This window comes from Budorcas taxicolor, chromosome 2, assembly GCF_023091745.1.
Source record: "Budorcas taxicolor isolate Tak-1 chromosome 2, Takin1.1, whole genome shotgun sequence".
Lineage (NCBI taxonomy): Eukaryota > Metazoa > Chordata > Mammalia > Artiodactyla > Bovidae > Budorcas > Budorcas taxicolor.
Window position 1 is genome coordinate 20932001 of NC_068911.1, and position 18626 is coordinate 20950626.

General features: G+C 42.9%; 1 protein-coding gene across 1 annotated transcript in view; it reads right to left on the minus strand.

The window, feature by feature from the left end:
• CACNG3 (calcium voltage-gated channel auxiliary subunit gamma 3) overlaps positions 1–16065 on the minus strand; it is a 97082-nt gene extending 81017 nt beyond the window's left edge. The window contains exon 1 of the mRNA XM_052635913.1: positions 15855–16065. Within this exon, the coding sequence (XP_052491873.1) occupies positions 15855–16065 (211 nt within the window). The remainder of the gene's footprint in view (positions 1–15854) is intronic.
• Positions 16066–18626: the final 2561 nt, after the last annotated feature.

Consider the following 18626-nt stretch of genomic DNA (forward strand, 5'->3'; position numbering starts at 1 on the left):
CAGAGATATTAGTGGATACATCCAAAGTTATATAACTGTATGCGGTTGACATGGGATTTGAACCCAAGTAGTCTGACTGTAGGAGCTGAGTTCTTAACCACTACCCTGTACTGAGGAAACAGGAAAAAAAAAAAAAAAAGAAGGCGGAGTGATTTTTCTAAAATGTTCCTTTCCCGGCCACAGGGCTTCTGTTTAAGAAGCCTAATTTTGCTCTTAAATGACCTGTTGGAAAACTCTTTGAGTCAATCAGAAACTCCAGGAAAAATGAAAACTGTAGCAAATAATACACGGCATGATCTTGAACAACTAGCTGAGCGTTAGAAAGGAGACTCCATAAGGACGTTTATCTTTGCATGACTCAGAGATTTCAATGACATTGAAACCGTAAAGAAAAACATGTAATCCTAGAAAACAACTTGGCTTTATATCAAACATTGTCTACATAATCATAGTAATGTTCATTTGTTTTTCAAACTCCAGAATCAATCTATAGCCCCAGCATGGAAGACATTAGCTTATTTATAGAATAGAATGCAAATGGAGTGACTCTTGACCATGGAAAAGTCCAAATATAACTGACAGACATGGGTGGGTAGGAAGGAGGATATATGTACATCCTCATTCTGCAAAGTGGGAAGCAAAGATGTTCTTCCCAAGGTGACTGGAAAAAGAAATGAAGATTAATGTTATTTTTAGAAATTAGAAAGATAATCAATACAGAGGGTAGAGTGAGTTAGCTAAATCCTTGCCTATTACGGCAGGAAGTCAATAGATTATAAATCAAAAAATGTTTATAATATGTTTATCAAAGAAGAAACATACTATTTAGAGATGTGGATGTAACCACCAGAGGAACTGAATCAGAAATTTTTTTTTTTTTTTAAAGCTTGCTCTAAGGAGTAGTACTTGAAGTGGGGAGGGGTGAAGCCCCTTAAAGTACATGCTTGTCATTAAAAGCCCTTCTGTATGATTTGATTTTTTAAAATAGCATGCATGATTAAATACCTTAATAAATTGTAAGATACCATTTTAAAGCTTTTGAGTAAATTATGAATAATTTGAACTAGAAGAGAAAAATATATGCTTTCTAATCTCCTTGACATGGTAGACCAGAAAAAAAGGGAAATAATATTTATTAGAGATTCATCAAACTGAAGTAGCAATAGTTTGGGGGTAAGGGGATGAGATTGCTGTAAGAGCCCCGGGGAAACCTTGCCTTCTAAAAAAGTTGATATTGAGGATATGTTTTTCTACTACTTTTATATTCAAGCTGTTTTAATTAGGAAAATACAATAGGAAAAATATGCCACTCAAAAGAACGTGACAAAAATCAAATATCCAAGATTATTTGTTTTTAAAAAAGTTCAAAGAATTTAGAAAAAGAGACGGATGTGTCATCAATTAGTCTCCATGGACCTTTAGGTAGACTGTTTTTCTGCTCTCTTTCCCCTCTGCTGAAGGATAAAAAGCCACGGGCTCTGAATTCATTTCTACTCCAGCCCCCAGCACCTGGCAGAGGTCAGTTCTCCTCTGTGCGCCCTCCACAAGTTTTTTCGTGCATTTGACAAATGTGTTCTGAACACATATTGTAGGCCAGGCACCTTGGGGACACACAAGCCCTAAGAGAACATTGCTGTGACAGTGAGTAGTCCCCTTGCCTAATCCTGGATCCCCTGGTCTATGTCCCGGGAGCATCCTGAACTGTTCATCTAGGTGCACTCGGCATCTTTCCTACACAACTGTGAACTTACTGAAGATGGGAACTTGTCTATTTTCTGCTGAATCCTGGGCACCCAGAACAGTGTCTGGCACATAGTAGGTGTTAAATAAGCCCTCATAGAGCAGGAGGCAGACTGGAGGTTCCCTCAAACGCAAACCACTTACTTCGAAGTGTCTTATTGTCTCTCCAGGCTGAGAAGAGGGACCAGAGCACGGAGAAGACGCCAGCCTGACGGGGATAATCTGTGAGTCAGGAAGGGGTTACCCAATAGGAATGATGACTCCAAGAGCTTTGTAAGATCCGGAAAGCATTAGAAACTTCCGCATCATTGTCATTTCGTTTCAACCCCATTTCCTCACAGTGAGAAATATGATGCTGAAAACAGTGAAGGACTGTGGCTTGTTTTCAGGAGAAGAAGGAAGAGGAGGCTGAAGAGATGCTGTGCCCAGTCTTAGAGAAGCATGAGGACCAGGTAGGGTGAAAGTTTTAAAGGTTAGAGCTGAAGTTCTTGCCTGGTGGAAGCAAGAAAGGTCACAGTTCAAAGTTCTCCTTCCGTCAACCAGCAAATAATGCAGGTGAGAAGACTCAGACGTGGCAAATCCAAGAATATGTCATTCCTGGGATTCAACTCTTTCAGGGACTTCCCTGGTGGTCCAGTGGTTAAGAATCTGCTTTGTAATGCAGGGGCTGTGGGTTCGATCCCTGGTCAGGGAACTAAGATTCCACATGCCTTGAAGCAACTAAGCCTGCCCACTGTAACTACTGAGCCCAACCACCACAGCCAGAGAATCTGTGTGCTGTAACAGAAGATCCTGTGTGCCACAACCAAGACCCAACACAGAAAAGAAGTAAAGTAATTAAAAACTCTTCCAAAGGCTTCCAGTTCACTCAAAGTCCAAGTTCTTACTACTTCCTTCTGACTGCCATCTCCCTCACCTGTTCTCTCTTCCTTCTCACTCATCCTGTTCAGTCACACTGACTTCCTTGCTCCTTAAACACCCAAGGCACATCCCCCCTCAGGGCCTTTGCACCTGCTGTTCCTTCTGCCTGGCAGGAACGTTCTTCCCACCTGACTTGGTTCCTTACCTCTTTCAAATCTGGGGCTAAATGTCACCTTCTCAGGGAAGCCGACCTTGACCATGCTGTTTACAATTTCACCCTCCTCCCCCACCCCATTCTTCTGCTTGCTTTAAGAGAGTTTGGAGAAAGTGCACGGTCTTGGGCTAAGACTCTCCATTTCCTATGCTCAGCCTCAGGGACTCCAACTGGAAAATCATCTTTGGGGGTGGCCCAGAATGAATTTTCCTTGGTTCAGACCTTATTATCTCTTAGAACCCAACCCCTGCCATTTCCCCACTGCTCAGAGCTAAGCCATCACTCACCACAGAGTGAAAAAGCAGAAAAGAGCAATTATGATGCTGTGCAGCAGGCCTTTGACTCAGATTAACATCATTGCCTGTTGATTTGATCTTTTTCTTTTTCTCTAAACACTTAAGGCATTTTGATTGCAAGCCAGATTCATCTTTGGTGAAAAGCAATATTTTGAAAAGCCGGGACTTTCTTGGTAGTACATATTTTAAGACATTTTAAGTTGATAAACAGCTAATTGGTTCTGCCGTCCTGTGATTTGCAAAGGGTCAGAATGATTTGTTGTAAATATGCATCTGTATTAATGGCTCAATGCCAAAATCAATTTCCACAGGTGACAGTAGAATTTTGTAATAGATGAGGTGATGGAAGACACCTCAGCTGTTACCCATGAGGTTTTGAGTCACTTTAATTTAACAGGTAGGTATTATTGTTTCCAAGGCAGCTCTGCATGATGCTGAATAGCATATGCTGCAGAATATAGAGTGGTGGAAACTCCATTTCCTAAATATGCAGGTAACCAAATATATACAGAATCTGAAGCACAAGGAATAGAAACAGTGCCTGCCGGATCTGTACACAATATGTCTCACACAACATGTATTTTCTCTTTTCCTTCCCCAAGTTTGCACCCAGGATATAGAGGGAAATTTTAAATAAAATATTATGGATCATCTTTGAGGGGGAAAAAAATGGAAAGTGAGCTATGGACAAACAATATTGAGATCTTCAAGTCAGACTTGCTCGAAATACAGACTGTTGAATTACCATTCATTGTGGCAGGGATTATAGGATATATTATTTTAAAAGTAGTTTGTAAGCACTTAATGGCAGAACAACGATTGTCAGGGATTAGCATGGATTCACTCAGAGAAACTCAAGGTAATGAAATTACTTACTCACAAGCAATAAATTCAATGTCTATTTATTAAGCATCAACTGTGTGCCAGGCTCTTGTTCTAGGCAGTGGTTCAGGGAAATGTGGTGGATCAAGTGTCCGGGAGACTTCCCTAGTGGTCCAGTGGTTAAGAATCTGCTTTGCAATGCAGGGTATGCAGGTTCGATCCCTGGTTGGAGAATTGAGAACCCACATGCCAACTAAACCCATGCGTCGCAACTACTGAGCCTGTGTGCCACAGCTAGAGAGAAGCCCACACCCACAACACGGATCTTGCATGCTGCAACTAAGACTTGATGAAGCCAAAAATAAATCAGCAAATATTTTAAAAGGAGGAAACATGTGTTATATATGTTATATGTTACACATGCTCCATGTGTTTTATGTTCCATATATGCTATGTGTTACGTATTCTCCAAAGAGCATAACATATGTGATAGATAACATATGTGATAGTATTTCTTACAACATGAAAATTAAAAGGTGGATCAATGGTGTTAAGTCTTGCTGCCCCAAGCTCACCTCAGCAGCCCATTGTGAGCCTACTCACACCCAAGGTCACTAAGAACTAGAGCTGGTGGTACAATAGTCTTTGGCATGTCTGGTGTGACTCAGGTGCTCTTCAAAGATGTCTTTGGCCTTGGGTGCTGCGTGAGAATCAGGCTGCAGACCCTAAGTATCAGAGTTACCCAAGTCAGACACCTGGACTCCTCCTGCCTAACACAGAATGTAAAGCTCAAAGAAGTCAAATAACTGATGTGCCCAGGTCTAGTCCTCAGGAGGTGGGACACCCGTGAATCTAACGGCACTCTTAAGTTTGCAAACACCACCAATTCAATGTACAGAATGCAAGAATCTCCAGTACTTTGCTCATCTGCCTCTAGTCAAACTCTGGAAAAGAAACATTGCTCTTATTCCAAATGCTTGGTGTTGCCTTTTAATTCTTTCCAATTTACCTTTGATTCAGAGGTGGTGTTTCTTCAGAACCTACTGCTACAATATTTCAGTCTCACTAACTCTACCATATATTTCCCTTGACCTTGCTTCTGGTTTTATAATAAAAGTTGGCAAAGGCTGGGTTAATTATTTTTCACCACAGTTCCATTTGTTGAATGGTTCAGAGCCATGACTAGCATCAAAGTCTCCTGGATACAGGAGTGGGAAGGTTAGAGAAGCCCAGCCCACCAGGCCTTGAATCTTATATTAAGACAGTGCAGTGTGGAGATTAGGGTGGATTTTCTGGTTCAAGTCCCAGCCCTGCCACCACCTAGCTGGTGATCATCAATTCTCCAAGCCTCAGTGTCGTTATTGGTGGGAGAGGCCTGCTGGTTGTCCACAGGGCTATTATGAGAATCAGTCCCTTCTGTTTATACTAAGTGCTTAGCCAAGCTGGTCAGTTCAGTTGCTCAGTCATGTCCAACTCTTTGAGAACCCATGGACTGCAGCATGCCAGCTTCCCTGTCCATCACCAACTCCCAGAGCTTACTTAAACTCATGTCCATTGAGTCGATGATGCCATCCCATCATCTCATCCTCTGTCAAGCAGGCCAAGCCGGTAGAGTACAGTAACGAAAGTACAGGGTGAGATTGGAATTCCAGTTCTGCCTCTTATTAACCATGTGCCTTCTGGGTCCGCATCCCTTCATTTGTAAAATGGGGAGAATAGTAATGGCTACCTTCTGAAGAATGCATAAGGATTAAATAATATTTGTCAAGTGCTCACTTACAACAGTGCTTGGCATAAAGCATGTGTCTGTTTAACAAATAAATAAATGCTCAGGAGTTAGCCCCTAAATGAATGCTCAATCTACTCCAGTAATCGTAGCTTCGTGCACAGAAGGTGTTCATTAAGTGTTAACTAATTATTATTTTACTATTTCCTTGGCACTTCTTTCTGGGATTCTCATGACCCATTCTCTCCTTCAGCAACTTCCTTAGAAGCATCCTCCAGGGTCCACATTGACATCTCACCTGCTTACCAATCCCAGAAGGAAGGGCAGACCTACCCTGGAAGCAGGCCCTTTTGTGGGACCCACAAACCCAGGAAGTAGCCCACTGATGTTGACACTCCACTTTGCTAGGAGCTAGCCAGATAGCTCCTAGCACCAGACGTTTCTGTTTATTTGCATCGTTTTGGAGCAAGCCTTGCTGCTGCTGCTGCTAAGTCGCTTCAGTCATGTTCGACTCTGTGTGACCCCAGAGACGGCAGCCCACCAGGCTCCCCCGTCCCTGGGATTCTCCAGGCAAGAACACTGGAGTGGGTTGCCATTTCCTTCTCCAAAGCATGAAAGTGAAAAGTGAAAGTGAAGTCGCTCAGTCATGTCCGACTCCTAGCGACCCCATGGACTGCAGCCTACCAGGCTCCTCCATCCATGGGATTTTCCAGGCAAGAGTACTGGAGTGGGTTGCCATTGCCTTCTCTGGAGCAAGCCTTAGTAGACTTCAAAATGGTATTTAAATCCTGAATTCTTTCTCCTCTTCAGTTCTGTTTTTTCTGGTTGTTGTTGGTCTGTTGTTTTTAAATTTTCACAAGTTCCTCTGATCCACGGGGCTTCCCTGATGGCTCAGATGGTAAATAGTCTGCCTGCAATGCAGGCGACCCCTAGAGAAGGGAATGGCTACCCACTCCAGTATTCTTTCCTGGAGAATCCCGTAGACAGAGGAGCCTGATGGACGATAGTTCATGGGATCAGAAAGAGTCAGATGACTGAGCAACTAACACTTTCACTTTTTTTTCTGATCCTTGCCTCATAGTATTAATGTTACTTAGAGGGGTTCTGTCAACTTCCCTCTTTGTAGTCGTCTGGGGTTTCTCTGCCGTTTCTTGTATACTCTTGTGTCTTCAATCACCATCTATGCCTAGATGATCCTGAGTATCAACCCAGGTTTCTTCTCTGCCCTAAATTCCTTTTTTTTTTTTTTTAACTTTTTATTTTTTTTTATTTTTTAAATTTTAAAATCTTTAATTCTTACATGTGTTCCCAAACATGAACCCCCCTCCCACCTCCCTCCCCATAACATCTCTGTTGTAACACTAGAGAATGAAACTACTTCTAAAAAAGTGCCCATTCATATAGTATCTTTCACGGAGTTTCATAATCACATGAACCTTATTCTTGGAACTATATGGATGAGTAGCTCTGTCTAGATTTTCAACACCAGCTGCCTCTTGTGGACCTAATTTCTTCACCCTCACTCACCCAGTAACCATGTCTGATTGAGCCTACTTCAGTCTGCCTCTAGGATCATTTTTTTTTTTTTTTTCATAGCCACCAGAACACAGGTTACAAAGTTTTCTTCTCTTGCCGGCTCCAACAGATATTTTTCCCTACATACCTTGGCAGGGGCTGTCTTCCTTAGATACCATTAGAGAGGGGAAGATCTCATTGACTTTCTTGCAAACTTTTCATGGCTCAGAAGGAGGACAAGGACTGCCTGGGCAAAGAACTAAGTGAGAGTTCTTCAGGAAAGAAAAAAGGACAGAATGCCTGAATACCTGATCAGATGAACAGTCTATGATAAAGGCAACATAGCACCCGAAGAAAAGAAAGAAATTCGACACTCTTGGGAATACAAAGGGTACTTCTCAAAATAAAATGTTATTGTAGCTTCCTACATATCTCTGCAGTGAGGTGTAGCAGAGATTGGCAAACTACTTTTTCTTAAGGGGCCAGACAGTAAATATTTTAGGCTCTGCAGGCCAAGCAGCAAAACTGAGGATACTATATAGGTATTAACATAACAGGAAAGAAAACAAATTTCCATAATTTTAAAATATACAACACTAAGAGTTATATACATGCTGAAATTTGAATTTCTTTTCATTTTTATGTGTTGTGAAATATTTGGGGATATTGTTTAATTTTTTCTGCCATTTGAAAATGTACAAAATAGTTTTAGCTTTTGGATTGCACAAAAGTAAACCGTGGGCCAAATCTGACCCATTGGCTGTAGTTTGCCAACTCCTGAAATATAATTAGGTATCCTAGTACATACATAGTACATCATTGAGTTTTCAACTTTTAGAATTTTAGAGACAAAACATGATGACATATTTCCTATTTATTGATAAGTCTCAACTAAGTGGCATATAATGAGGCAACTGTTTTATTTTGGCTTTCCACTGTGTTATGTCCAATCCCTCATTTTCTTAGTGATATTTTGGGCAGATTTCATAACTTTCCAGGCACTGTGGTTGTTAAAACTTGCGACTGCATACCTGGATGCAAGCTATTTCCCTACTCTTCCCTCTTTCACTTGGGAGTAAATTCAGTATGCTGTGGCCAAGAACAGGAAGGAAAAAAGGCCAAAACGCCACTTCATTCAGTGTGTGGATTTGCAAAGCATTATTGTTCGTTGCTACTGATCCTCCAGCTAACACTGATGGTCAGATTCTCCTCACGCAGGAGTCAACACATTGACTTCCCATTAGAAACCTCTGCATTGGTTGCTGGAGGCCCTGTGGACCTTTGACTGCAACTTCCTTCCCTGATGTGAGACACCTCATTCTGGCCAGTCTTTGTCATCCCATCTTGGCTCGCATCACTGGCAACTCATACCCCTATGCTGCTGGACCTGCAGTTGCCCCATATAGAACCCTTATTCTTTTAAGGTCCTCCTCCTCCGTTTGAATAGACTCAGTTCTGGATCAACAGGCGTGGTTTGGGGAGTGGTGCATGGACTGACTCTTAATCCCTGCTTGACCCCTTGGCCAGGCAGCCCTGTGCAGGGCAATCTTCCTGAATATAATGTAGCCCTGTCTAGGGTCTAACTGGCTATTCTCTTGGGTGGAATATGGACAAAATGGCATAAGCTCTCAGGTATCCACCACAGATCCACTCAACTCATGAGACCTCTCCCTTCCAAACAGGCTGCCCCACTGCCATTCTCTCTCTCAGCCCTGCTCTTGTCTTCTGACTTCCTTGCTAAAGTATGTACATGAACAGATAAGCAGTTGTGCTGCCTCAGCTAGTATCCAATCCAGGAATGAGATGCCAGCTGCCCTCAGTCTTTATGAATGATTCTTCTTGGAAGCCACAGGTAACTCATTGGGGAACTACAAGTGCTGAAGGAAGGGTAGTAGTATAAGAAAGCAAAATCATCTGTCTTAGAAAATGCATCTTGTCTAAAATGCAAGAATCAAGGACTACTAATCAACATATTATTTAGAGGTATGAAGGAACCATAAGACATAAATTAAGAAATAAGAAAGAAACAGGTGAAAGTGCTTGCTACTTTTGCTTCCTTGTTGTACAGGTAAAGAAACTCATGCTCAGAGGTTAGCAATCTCGAAAGTCTTATAGCCAGAATATGGCAGGATTCAGGTAAGAAACCAGGTCTACCTGACCCCAAAACCCCTGCTATTATCTAATATTCTTTGGGATCTTCCATAAATTATTAAAGGCCCATTTGCTTCTATATTGAAAAATGGGCTCTCTGCAGGGTCATAGAATGAAGGGAAAAAAATAGTCTTGGAGTTTTTGTAGGCTTCTTTTTAATCTCAGAAACATTGGTTTTATTGGGAATACTTTCACATGTTGGGGTAGAATGTTCAATTGTTAAAAACATAATTCTCCTAAAATACACAGTGAGCTTATGTCAGATTTTATTTAATTCATCAGTGAAGGGAACAAGCAGAATGACAAAGCTGGCTCAAAGGAAGATGTTATTTTTTTTTAGAGGAAAAAAACTGGAATAATGTTGTTAAGTTATATATAAAACTGATTAATGTCCTAGGGAGTGGGCAAATTGTCCACAACATTTGGAGTTGTCTCCTCTAATGAACAGAAACTATTTGTACCTCAACTGAATGAAAAGATAAATGTTCATCTTCCCAAGTTTTCCGCAAGTAAACATCTAACTATACAGCTAGACCTGAATCTATAAGAAAAGCTAGGTCAAACAAAGGTACACTTCCAGGAGATTAGATGACCACTTAAGTAAGCTTGTCAGACACTACTCTATCACATTAAGCATTAAAAGGGCATACCCATCTTTCTGCCTAATTTCTTCTTGTTGTTTTTTTTCTCCATATGTGCTGGTAACTCACACTAACCATCCACGCTACTAGCCCACATTGATCACCCAACCTTGGATTGCACGTCACTTGCCTTTATTCCAATCCAGAGATAACATCTCAAATGATGAAGCAAAAAGTATATCTGGGCTATCTACTTTCTCAGATGGGTAGAATGCTACAGTCAGAAGGTAGAAGTCTGGATTTGAGGTAGAAAAAAGAACAATTCTTTCCATCAAGAATGGCATAGCTGAGAGTAAGACCCAAAAATATTTAACCACCAGCAGGCCATAAGATGAGCCAGTTAGAACTTATGCTTCCATAGGGCTGGAACACGATCCTGATGGCCCTGCTGGGCCAGGTTTTTACTTCTTACTTAGTGGATCTAATGGATGTTTGAGAGGTTCGAGGAAGGGCTAGTGGTGGGGCTTTGGTGAGAACTCATTTTACTGGGGATATTTTCACATGTTGGGAGTATACTGTTCAAATTGTCAAAAACATAATTCTCTTAAAATACACAGTGAGCTCATGTCAAATTTTATTGAATTCATCAGTAAGGGGAACCAACAGATACTATTTATCAACAGATGAGGAAGTATTTCCATGTTTTAACATCTAGTATGGCTATATAAACATCTTCTGGCTGAATGTCAGTCATGCTCACACCTCAGCCTCTGCCACTTCCCCAAATCCTAACCTGCCCCCAAACACAGTCATGGTCAGTCTCTCCCACCCTGCCTTAAGACTCCATCCCATTTCTCTCTTTTGTCTGCCTCTTGGATTTTGAGAGCAAGGACGAAAAGTGGAGAGAAAGGAACAGGAAGATCAGGAGTAGGGAAGAGAGTTCGGATGCATTCTGCACCCACATTTAACGGGAGGTACAGCATTAATCTAGGGCAGAGGAGCAGAAGGGACTACCTGGTACTGTTTCTAAGCTCTAGGGATATAGTAGGGCCCTCGGTAGACAAGAATCTCCATCCTTATGGAGTTTATATTCTACTGGCGGGCAGATAGGAGGAGATGTGAAAATTGTAAATTAATATAGGTTAAAGCACCTAGAATGGGCTTGGTACATAGGAAGTACTCATGTCCTTCTCCCATCCCTGTCCTCAACCACATCTTTGAAGCTTCCCTGAAGGCTTCTGAACACATAAATAAAGCTGGAACCCCATCTGGCTGAAAAAGTCAACCATCTGGAGATTTGGAAATATGGGGGAACTTCTAATGACTGGCTAATTTTTTTTCCAGTTTTTCAGCCAGATGTTTGATATTATCCAGGCCCATCTGTAGCAGAAACATCAGTTTCTTGAACTTCTTTTTCATAATTTTAAGTTCCCTATCTTAAAATCCAAAGTTGGTTTTTTTTTTCTTAGTATCAACTTTTTAATGAGTTGAAAAAGTGATAATTCGCTTAATGAAGGACAACTTCATTAAGGAAAATATCAGAAATTAGGATTTAAAAGGTCGTTTAGATCATTTTCAGGGCTCAAAAGGCAACCCATAGGTCAAATTCAGCCATAAAGTGAGTTTGGTTTGGCTGGCACTGTGTGTTTAAAAAGTTAAACCAGTTGCCCACATTTTAAAAGTCAGAAGATTCAACATCTGACTTTTTAAAATTTGGAGTATTGGGCCAAGTTTGGTATCCATTTTCCCAGAGTAAAAATCAACTCAAGACACACAGCAATTGTTTCCAGTTTGCCACGGTCCCCGCCACTCTCGGTTGCCACCACATTGAAACCAAGTCTCAGTTGCTGGATATCTTCTCATGGGCTTCCCAGGTGGCACTGGTGGTAAAGAACCCGACTCCCAATGCAGGAGACATAAGAGACATGGGTTCAATCCCTGGGTCGGGAAGGTCCCCTGGAGAAGGAAATGGCAACCCACTCCAGTATTCTTGCCTGGAGAATCCCATGGACATCTCATATGCACTGTTACTCCTCTTCTCACAACAATATAACTGAGCTAACAGGACTGTGAAATACTTGCTTCACACTTTACATTACTTGCCTAGTCCACAGGGATGTTTGGATTTGTTTCTTCCTAATCTTACCTGAAGCTTTCTCTTTATAACTGGGTGAACTGAGGTCCAAAGGAGGAAACAACATACACAATTCACATATACAACTGCTGTGTGTACTAACATACACAACTGCTAGAGATAGGAATGTGATTAGCACCTGGGAGCATCCTTGCTACTAAGCCAGTGGTCTTTCTGTTATCTAAACACATCCCTTTGATTATATCTACAACTTCTTGATGAGAGAATCACATACTGAACATATTCTCATTCAAATTCACATGCCGCCATTGAAAGCACACAGCAGGTCAGGGCACTGCCTTGTGAATGCCTAGCGTGCTTTCCAGCTAATGAGTCAGGCATTTGTTCTGGCTTCTCAGTGTGGGTGTCTCTACATAGGTCGATTGGTTTTTCATTCAAACAGTGTCCTGTACTGCCTCTGAGTTTTTGCCTGTCTGGTGGCTCCTACACCCCTGAAGATGCTGCACAGGCATGGTGGGATCTGGGGCTTCTGAATGGAAAAAGCCATGTGTTTGGGCTCTCTCACAGGCTAATATTTGTACCAGTAGCAACCTGTCCTCTGGAGCATGAATTAATGTTCTCTAGCAAGGGCTAGGTGGAGCAACACGGCTTAGGTGAAGTAGTGTCTGCTGAGTTTAGGTGTGAGACCTTGGGCAAGTTCTATAACTTCTCCTGGCGTCAGTTTTCTCATCTGTTAAATGAGGCTAATACTTATACCCACAACCCTGACAGCCTTTGAAGATGAAAGAGTTACTTTTTCAAAGTTCTTAGCACAATCCTAGCACATAATAAGTGCTAAATATATATGATGTTCTGCTGAGTTACAGAAAGGAAAACTGGAAACATCTCTTCTCTCACTTGAGAGATGTGATCCTTCCTAACACACATGGTTATTCCCAGACCCATTGTAAATACACAATGTGGTTTGGCATTAATGTCATACATTGCTTAGAAGGCTTTCAGAAAATTAAGATTCCAAGTGACCTACCGCAGACCCATGGAGGCCAAGAACCTAGCTGTGGGGGCCTTATTATCTACTTTTTAAAGCTCCCTATGTGATTCTGATGACTGGTTAAATCTGGAAACAATTAATGTGGTTTTCTTATACTTGAATATTTTTGGTAGTAGACAACTCATAACCTTGAAAGCTTCTTATGACATATTGGAGAGTTACTTACACTGAGGTAAAACCTGTTTTCCTCTAGCTCCTAATTCTATCCTCTTGAGGCCACATAGAACATTCTGAGTCTCTTTTCCATATGACAGCCCTTCAGATATTTGCAGACAGCTGTCATGTCCCTCTGGAGCCTTCTCTCCTTCTTGTACGAAATAGCCACATTCTCTCATGACTCTTAAAATATGGATGCCCTCTCCCACCCAGTTATCCTTTGACACTTAAAGGGCCAGAAAAATGAAGATGCTGAGGCTTTGGAAGACAGGAGACAATGGAGCAGGAGATGGCTGTACACCTTCATTCCAGCAGAAGATGGATGCTGCCTACTGCATGTGTCCTCCCATGCAGAAAGCAGATGCTCCTGCAAATTCCTTGAACACTTGATATGTTCATTGCATGAAGGAAAATCTTAGCTTCAGATTTCAGCCAGGCCTATTTTGGTGTTGATTATACGGGTGAGCACAGAGCTAAAATTTCATTGTGATTCATTAAAGTTTGTGCAGCTCACTGTATTAATACTTCACAAATGTAGAAAATAAAATACCTGGGCCACATTGCAAGGAGACTGCAAGAAAATTTTCTTAGAAGAATTCACCTGACCAAGAACATATCTTAGAATAATCCAATTTCTTCTTGATTCAAATCCTCACTTCTCCCAATAAGCCCACAGAATGCCTGGGTGGGGTTCCAATTCCTTGTACAAACTGTGGGTGTAGGACATGATGTTGGAGATAAGTGAAACCATCAGTTGAGAGATTCTGAGCAAGGATTCAGGAATTTTAGGACCTGATGAGGGAGACCAAAACTGAGGTTTAATTGTGTATTCTCAGATTTATATCAAAGAGGCAGAAAATTTGGAAATAAATGAAACATAGTCTACCTATATGCCATTTTTGGCCTGGAAGCCACCTCAGATTTTTTTATGTCACCCTTAGGATCACATAGGCACCAAAACATCCACCAAATTGCAGCTTTATGAAGATGGCTCAATTCCTTATTAACATCGGAAAGAGAATTATGGCATTTCCCTAAGGTAAATGACTTCACCATATCTGACCACAAATAATCACAGATATCAGATTTGTGTCAATATTTAGGAAAGAATTCCTGTCAGTACATTGGATATAATAAGACCCTTGGATAGTGCTAATTCATGAACACCTATCCCAAATTAATCATCTACCAGATTAATATGCTCAGGGTTGGATAAGTAAATGTCTTAGCCAAGGTCACATAGATAGTTTGCAGCATTACCAAGGTCTTCAGACAGCAAGTGCAGTAATCCTGTTGCATTTAAGTCATCCTTTCCTACCTGGGCTTCCCACCAGTTGCAGATTTGCGGTGGAAACAGAATCCACTCTAGTAGTTCTACAGTCAGGAGGGCAGTTGTTCAGAGTGTCAGATCATGGGAGGAAGGCCAGGGAATGATGCAATATTACACTAGCAAGTGATGTCATAGCATGATTTCCTAAGCAATTTACGTAAATGCAACTTCTCAAGAAGCCCTGACAAATGCCAGCCAGTGGTAATGCAGGCATGGAGAACCAATGGCAGGCAGGGGAGGAAAACACACAGGAAACACAGATTTCCTTGCTCATCACTATGACAAGCTTCACAGATTCCTCAGAAGCCTGAAAAAACTCCCTTCTGCCCCTCTAATCCAGTTCCTTCCCTCAGGCACACAGTCTCTAAAGAGCTTTGATTTCCTTCTCTATTTGTAAATTTACTCCTACTGACATCCAGGCATTGCCCAATGATGCTGAGAGTGACTTCTGGTGTTCTGAAAGCAAGTTTATAGCGAGACAGGCTTGACATTCTAAAATTGGTTTGTCTCCTTCATTGTAATTTAGAATGAGTCTTCAATTTTTTGAATGAGAAGTGGTATGCTGTGATTCTTGAGAATCAGTCTTATGCAAATGTCATAGAAATATATGTTGGCTTTGCAAATGCTTTAGGAAAGAAGACAGGTGGACACTAAATACCAAGACCTAAGTTTTGTTTTGATCCCAAATGGAGAAATATGTATTAATGTTTTCATAAAATGTGTGTGTGTGTGTGTGTGTGTGTGTGTGTGTAGAGGTTCATATAGGTTAGTCTGGAACTGATTGCCAATGGAAGTTCATGAAAATATCTAGGTAGACCAAACTCAGAAGAAACTGATAAGACTATGTTGTGAAATCAGGAAATAGCTCAGAGTATGCCAAGCTAGGTCATAATCAATCTCTCTCTCCCCCTGCCGCTTTCCCTTCCTTCCCTTCCTCTCCTGTCACCTCTTCCCCATTGAAATGCAATTTAAGCAGAGCTAGAGACCCCATCTCAAGCCAGAGATCAAAGCAAAGTAGTTCACAATATGGCTGGGGATCTTAGATTTGAAGACTTTTCTCAACTGCAGAAGCTGCCCAGAGAGCCACAAAATCTCATCTCAGGAAGCTCATACCAAAAACAACCAACAAGACCCAACCCTTTCATCCCACACTGCATTAGTCTTTCTTGGAACAGTCTGGACATCTGCAAATTCTCGGCAATAATTCGAACTATCCTCTTTCCCCATCACTGCCTCCGTCTCCCCAACCACACACTGGAATAGCAAAAAATCAGAAACTGGATTGTTTGGGGCCATTGAGAGGAATTACTAAATACCTTCTAGGCAGCAGGTCCTCCACAGCCCGGAATGGGTCATTACTTCTTCATTCTTCCTGCTGGTTTCATTATCACTTGTAGATTTAGTCCTGCACACACCTCTGGAATATAACCAGTAGTCCGTGCCCACTGCAATGGTCATTAAACTAAAAGCTGCGAAGGCTCCCACAGTAGTGATCAACATCTGGACTCCTCTGTCACACATCCTCATAATTCTTCATGGTACTCTGGACGGCTGGGCGTTGGAGAGGGAGATTCAATGCCAGAGGGAAAAAATCACTCTGCAGCTGGATAACCTAGGACAGGCTCTTCCCAAAATTCGGGTCTCCTTTTGTCGGCATCCACAGGGACTTTGGGAAAGCTGGGTTTTCCTGTCTGGAGCTCTCTCCAGTTCCCTGGGTCGCCTATGGCCCTCGGAAGGGTGCAGGCTCCAGGGGGTTTGTCCACATCACTGCTGCCTTCTGAGGGTCCCTGGATTCCTTTCATTCCTCGGGAGCTTGGTAAGGATGAGGGTCCGTGCAGGGCATGGCTCTGGAGCCTGGAGCTGCCAGCTCGATCTGAGATGCGCCTGGCTCCTCACAGCCCCGGGAGACTCAAGGCAAAGAAATCCAGAGAGGACTATGTGTGTGTGTGTGTGTGTGTGTGTGTGTGTGTGTGTGTGTGCGTGCGCGAGCGCGTGTGCTGGGGGTGAGGGCGGATGGCAAAAAATAGCACTGCTGGGAGGCGAGTCGCTGAGAAGAGTGTTCATTGCTTCCCCAGCCTCCCAGGAAAGCTCACCGCCTGCTCCCGACACCCCCGCTCAAACTGGAGAAAAGACAGTCCTGGGGCGGGGGCCGAGAGGTTTCATCGGGGGGCAAAGGTCCGCGGTGCTGAAGGGACAGCTCCCGGTCTGTTGCCCCGCCCCCGCCCTCCTAACGACCAGGCTTTAGGTCCGTGGTGCTGAAGGGACAGCTCCTCTGCTGCTGCTGCACCCCCGCATTCCTAACGCCCGGGCGAGAGACCTGGGGTACCGACGAGTGGGTCTTCCTCCCGCCCCTCCCAGGCCAGCCCACCTGCTCTTCTCAACCTAGTCAACCCACGCTCCGCGCAAAGTTTCGGGAGCCTAGGGCAGTCAGCGCCCCGGCTCCTCAGGAGCGCTGCAGCACGACCCGGTTCCCCCGCTCCCCGCTCCCGGAAGGGTTAAGGAAAGGGGAAGGGGAAAGGAGCCTGCAGCGCACTCTGGCGCTCTCTCAGCTCCCACCCGACGCGGCATTTCCCCCACCACCAATGAGCCAGGCAAGTTTGCCTTTTGCTGCGGGCGCCGCTGGAGCCCATTGGGGAAGACCGAGTCTTCTTAAAGGGACCGGCGACTCGGGGCAATGGTTCTATGGCTCACTTGGGCGGGCAAAAAGTGTTGTCACAGGAACATCTGTGTATAGTCTGTCTCAATTTGGTTCCCCAGAAAACAAACCAATATGTCTACCCTCCTTTCTCTGGAGCTCTGGTTTACAACGGAGACAACGTGCTCAGATCAGACCCGGAACTGTTCATATACATATGATCATGTATTCCTAAAAGACAGAAAGAGCCAGAAGTATGTAGACTCTGTTATGCACATATTAGGGATTTGGGCCCAGAGAGTGTGAGATATTGATCTCCGAACACATGTATTTTAACAACCGTACATTTTTCGGGTGGTGGTGGTGATGGAGTCAAGGTGGGAGAGTCGCTGAAAATGTCAGATTCTCTTCAAAGGTCCCTTGGATGATCATTTGTTAACATTCTTGTCTAAGTTAGACAGGAAGCAAGTGAAGTTAGGTCTGCTTTCCTTGTTAGTCCAAAGTGCAAATGTTGGTGCACACCTGAAAGCTAGTGAGACTCTTCCTTGGAAATAGTCATTGTTGCAAGTGTTAGTTGCTCAGTCGTGTCCATCTCTTTGCTATCCCACGCACCCAGCCTGGCAGGCTCCTCTGTCCATGGAATTCTCCAGACAAGAATACTGGAGTAGGTAGTTATTCACTTCTCCTGGGGATCTTCCTGACCCAGGGATCGAACCTGGGTCTCCCACATTGCAGGCAGATTCTTTACCATCTGAGACACCAAGGATCATCATTTAATTCAACTGGCTTTTTATCACCATGTGTTCTGGCATATACTTGAGCATGCCAAGTAGACTAAGTCCACAGAATGCCCTCATTATTTCTGATCTGTGGCATGATGGGACAGAGACCCAGAGGTCAGGTGTTTGGAATCGAGGCTGCTTGGGTTGTTTCTGCAGTCCCTGAGATGTGTTCATAACCAGCTGTCATATTTGAATGTTATTTAACTGGACAAAAAGATAATGGTAGGTAATCGTAGACACATACAGTCCCCTGGTGACATTTCTGGCTCTCTGTCTGAGAGCTTCTATCCAGAAGACCGAATAGCAACAATTCACGGAAAAGTTCTCAAATGCAGCTCACGACTTCTTGGTGACTCTGCCACTTTGTTTGTATGCTTTTGGTCTTAAATTCACTTAAACACTTGGTTCTTGGTGTTAGATATACCTGCACGTGCATGTGTAGATTTGAATACATAATAGTTATCATGTGATTGTGTTTAGATATTTACTTGTGCTGTGTCCAATTTAGCTATGAGTTCTGAATGCCTGGGGAATTTGTTGTAGAAGTAAAGCAGGTGTGTATATATATATGTATGTTTATATGTGTATGACACTACCTGCTTACAGTGTTATGAGCCTATTTGCTGCAAATGCATAGCTGTATGCATTTGTGGGTGTACATGCCTAAGTAT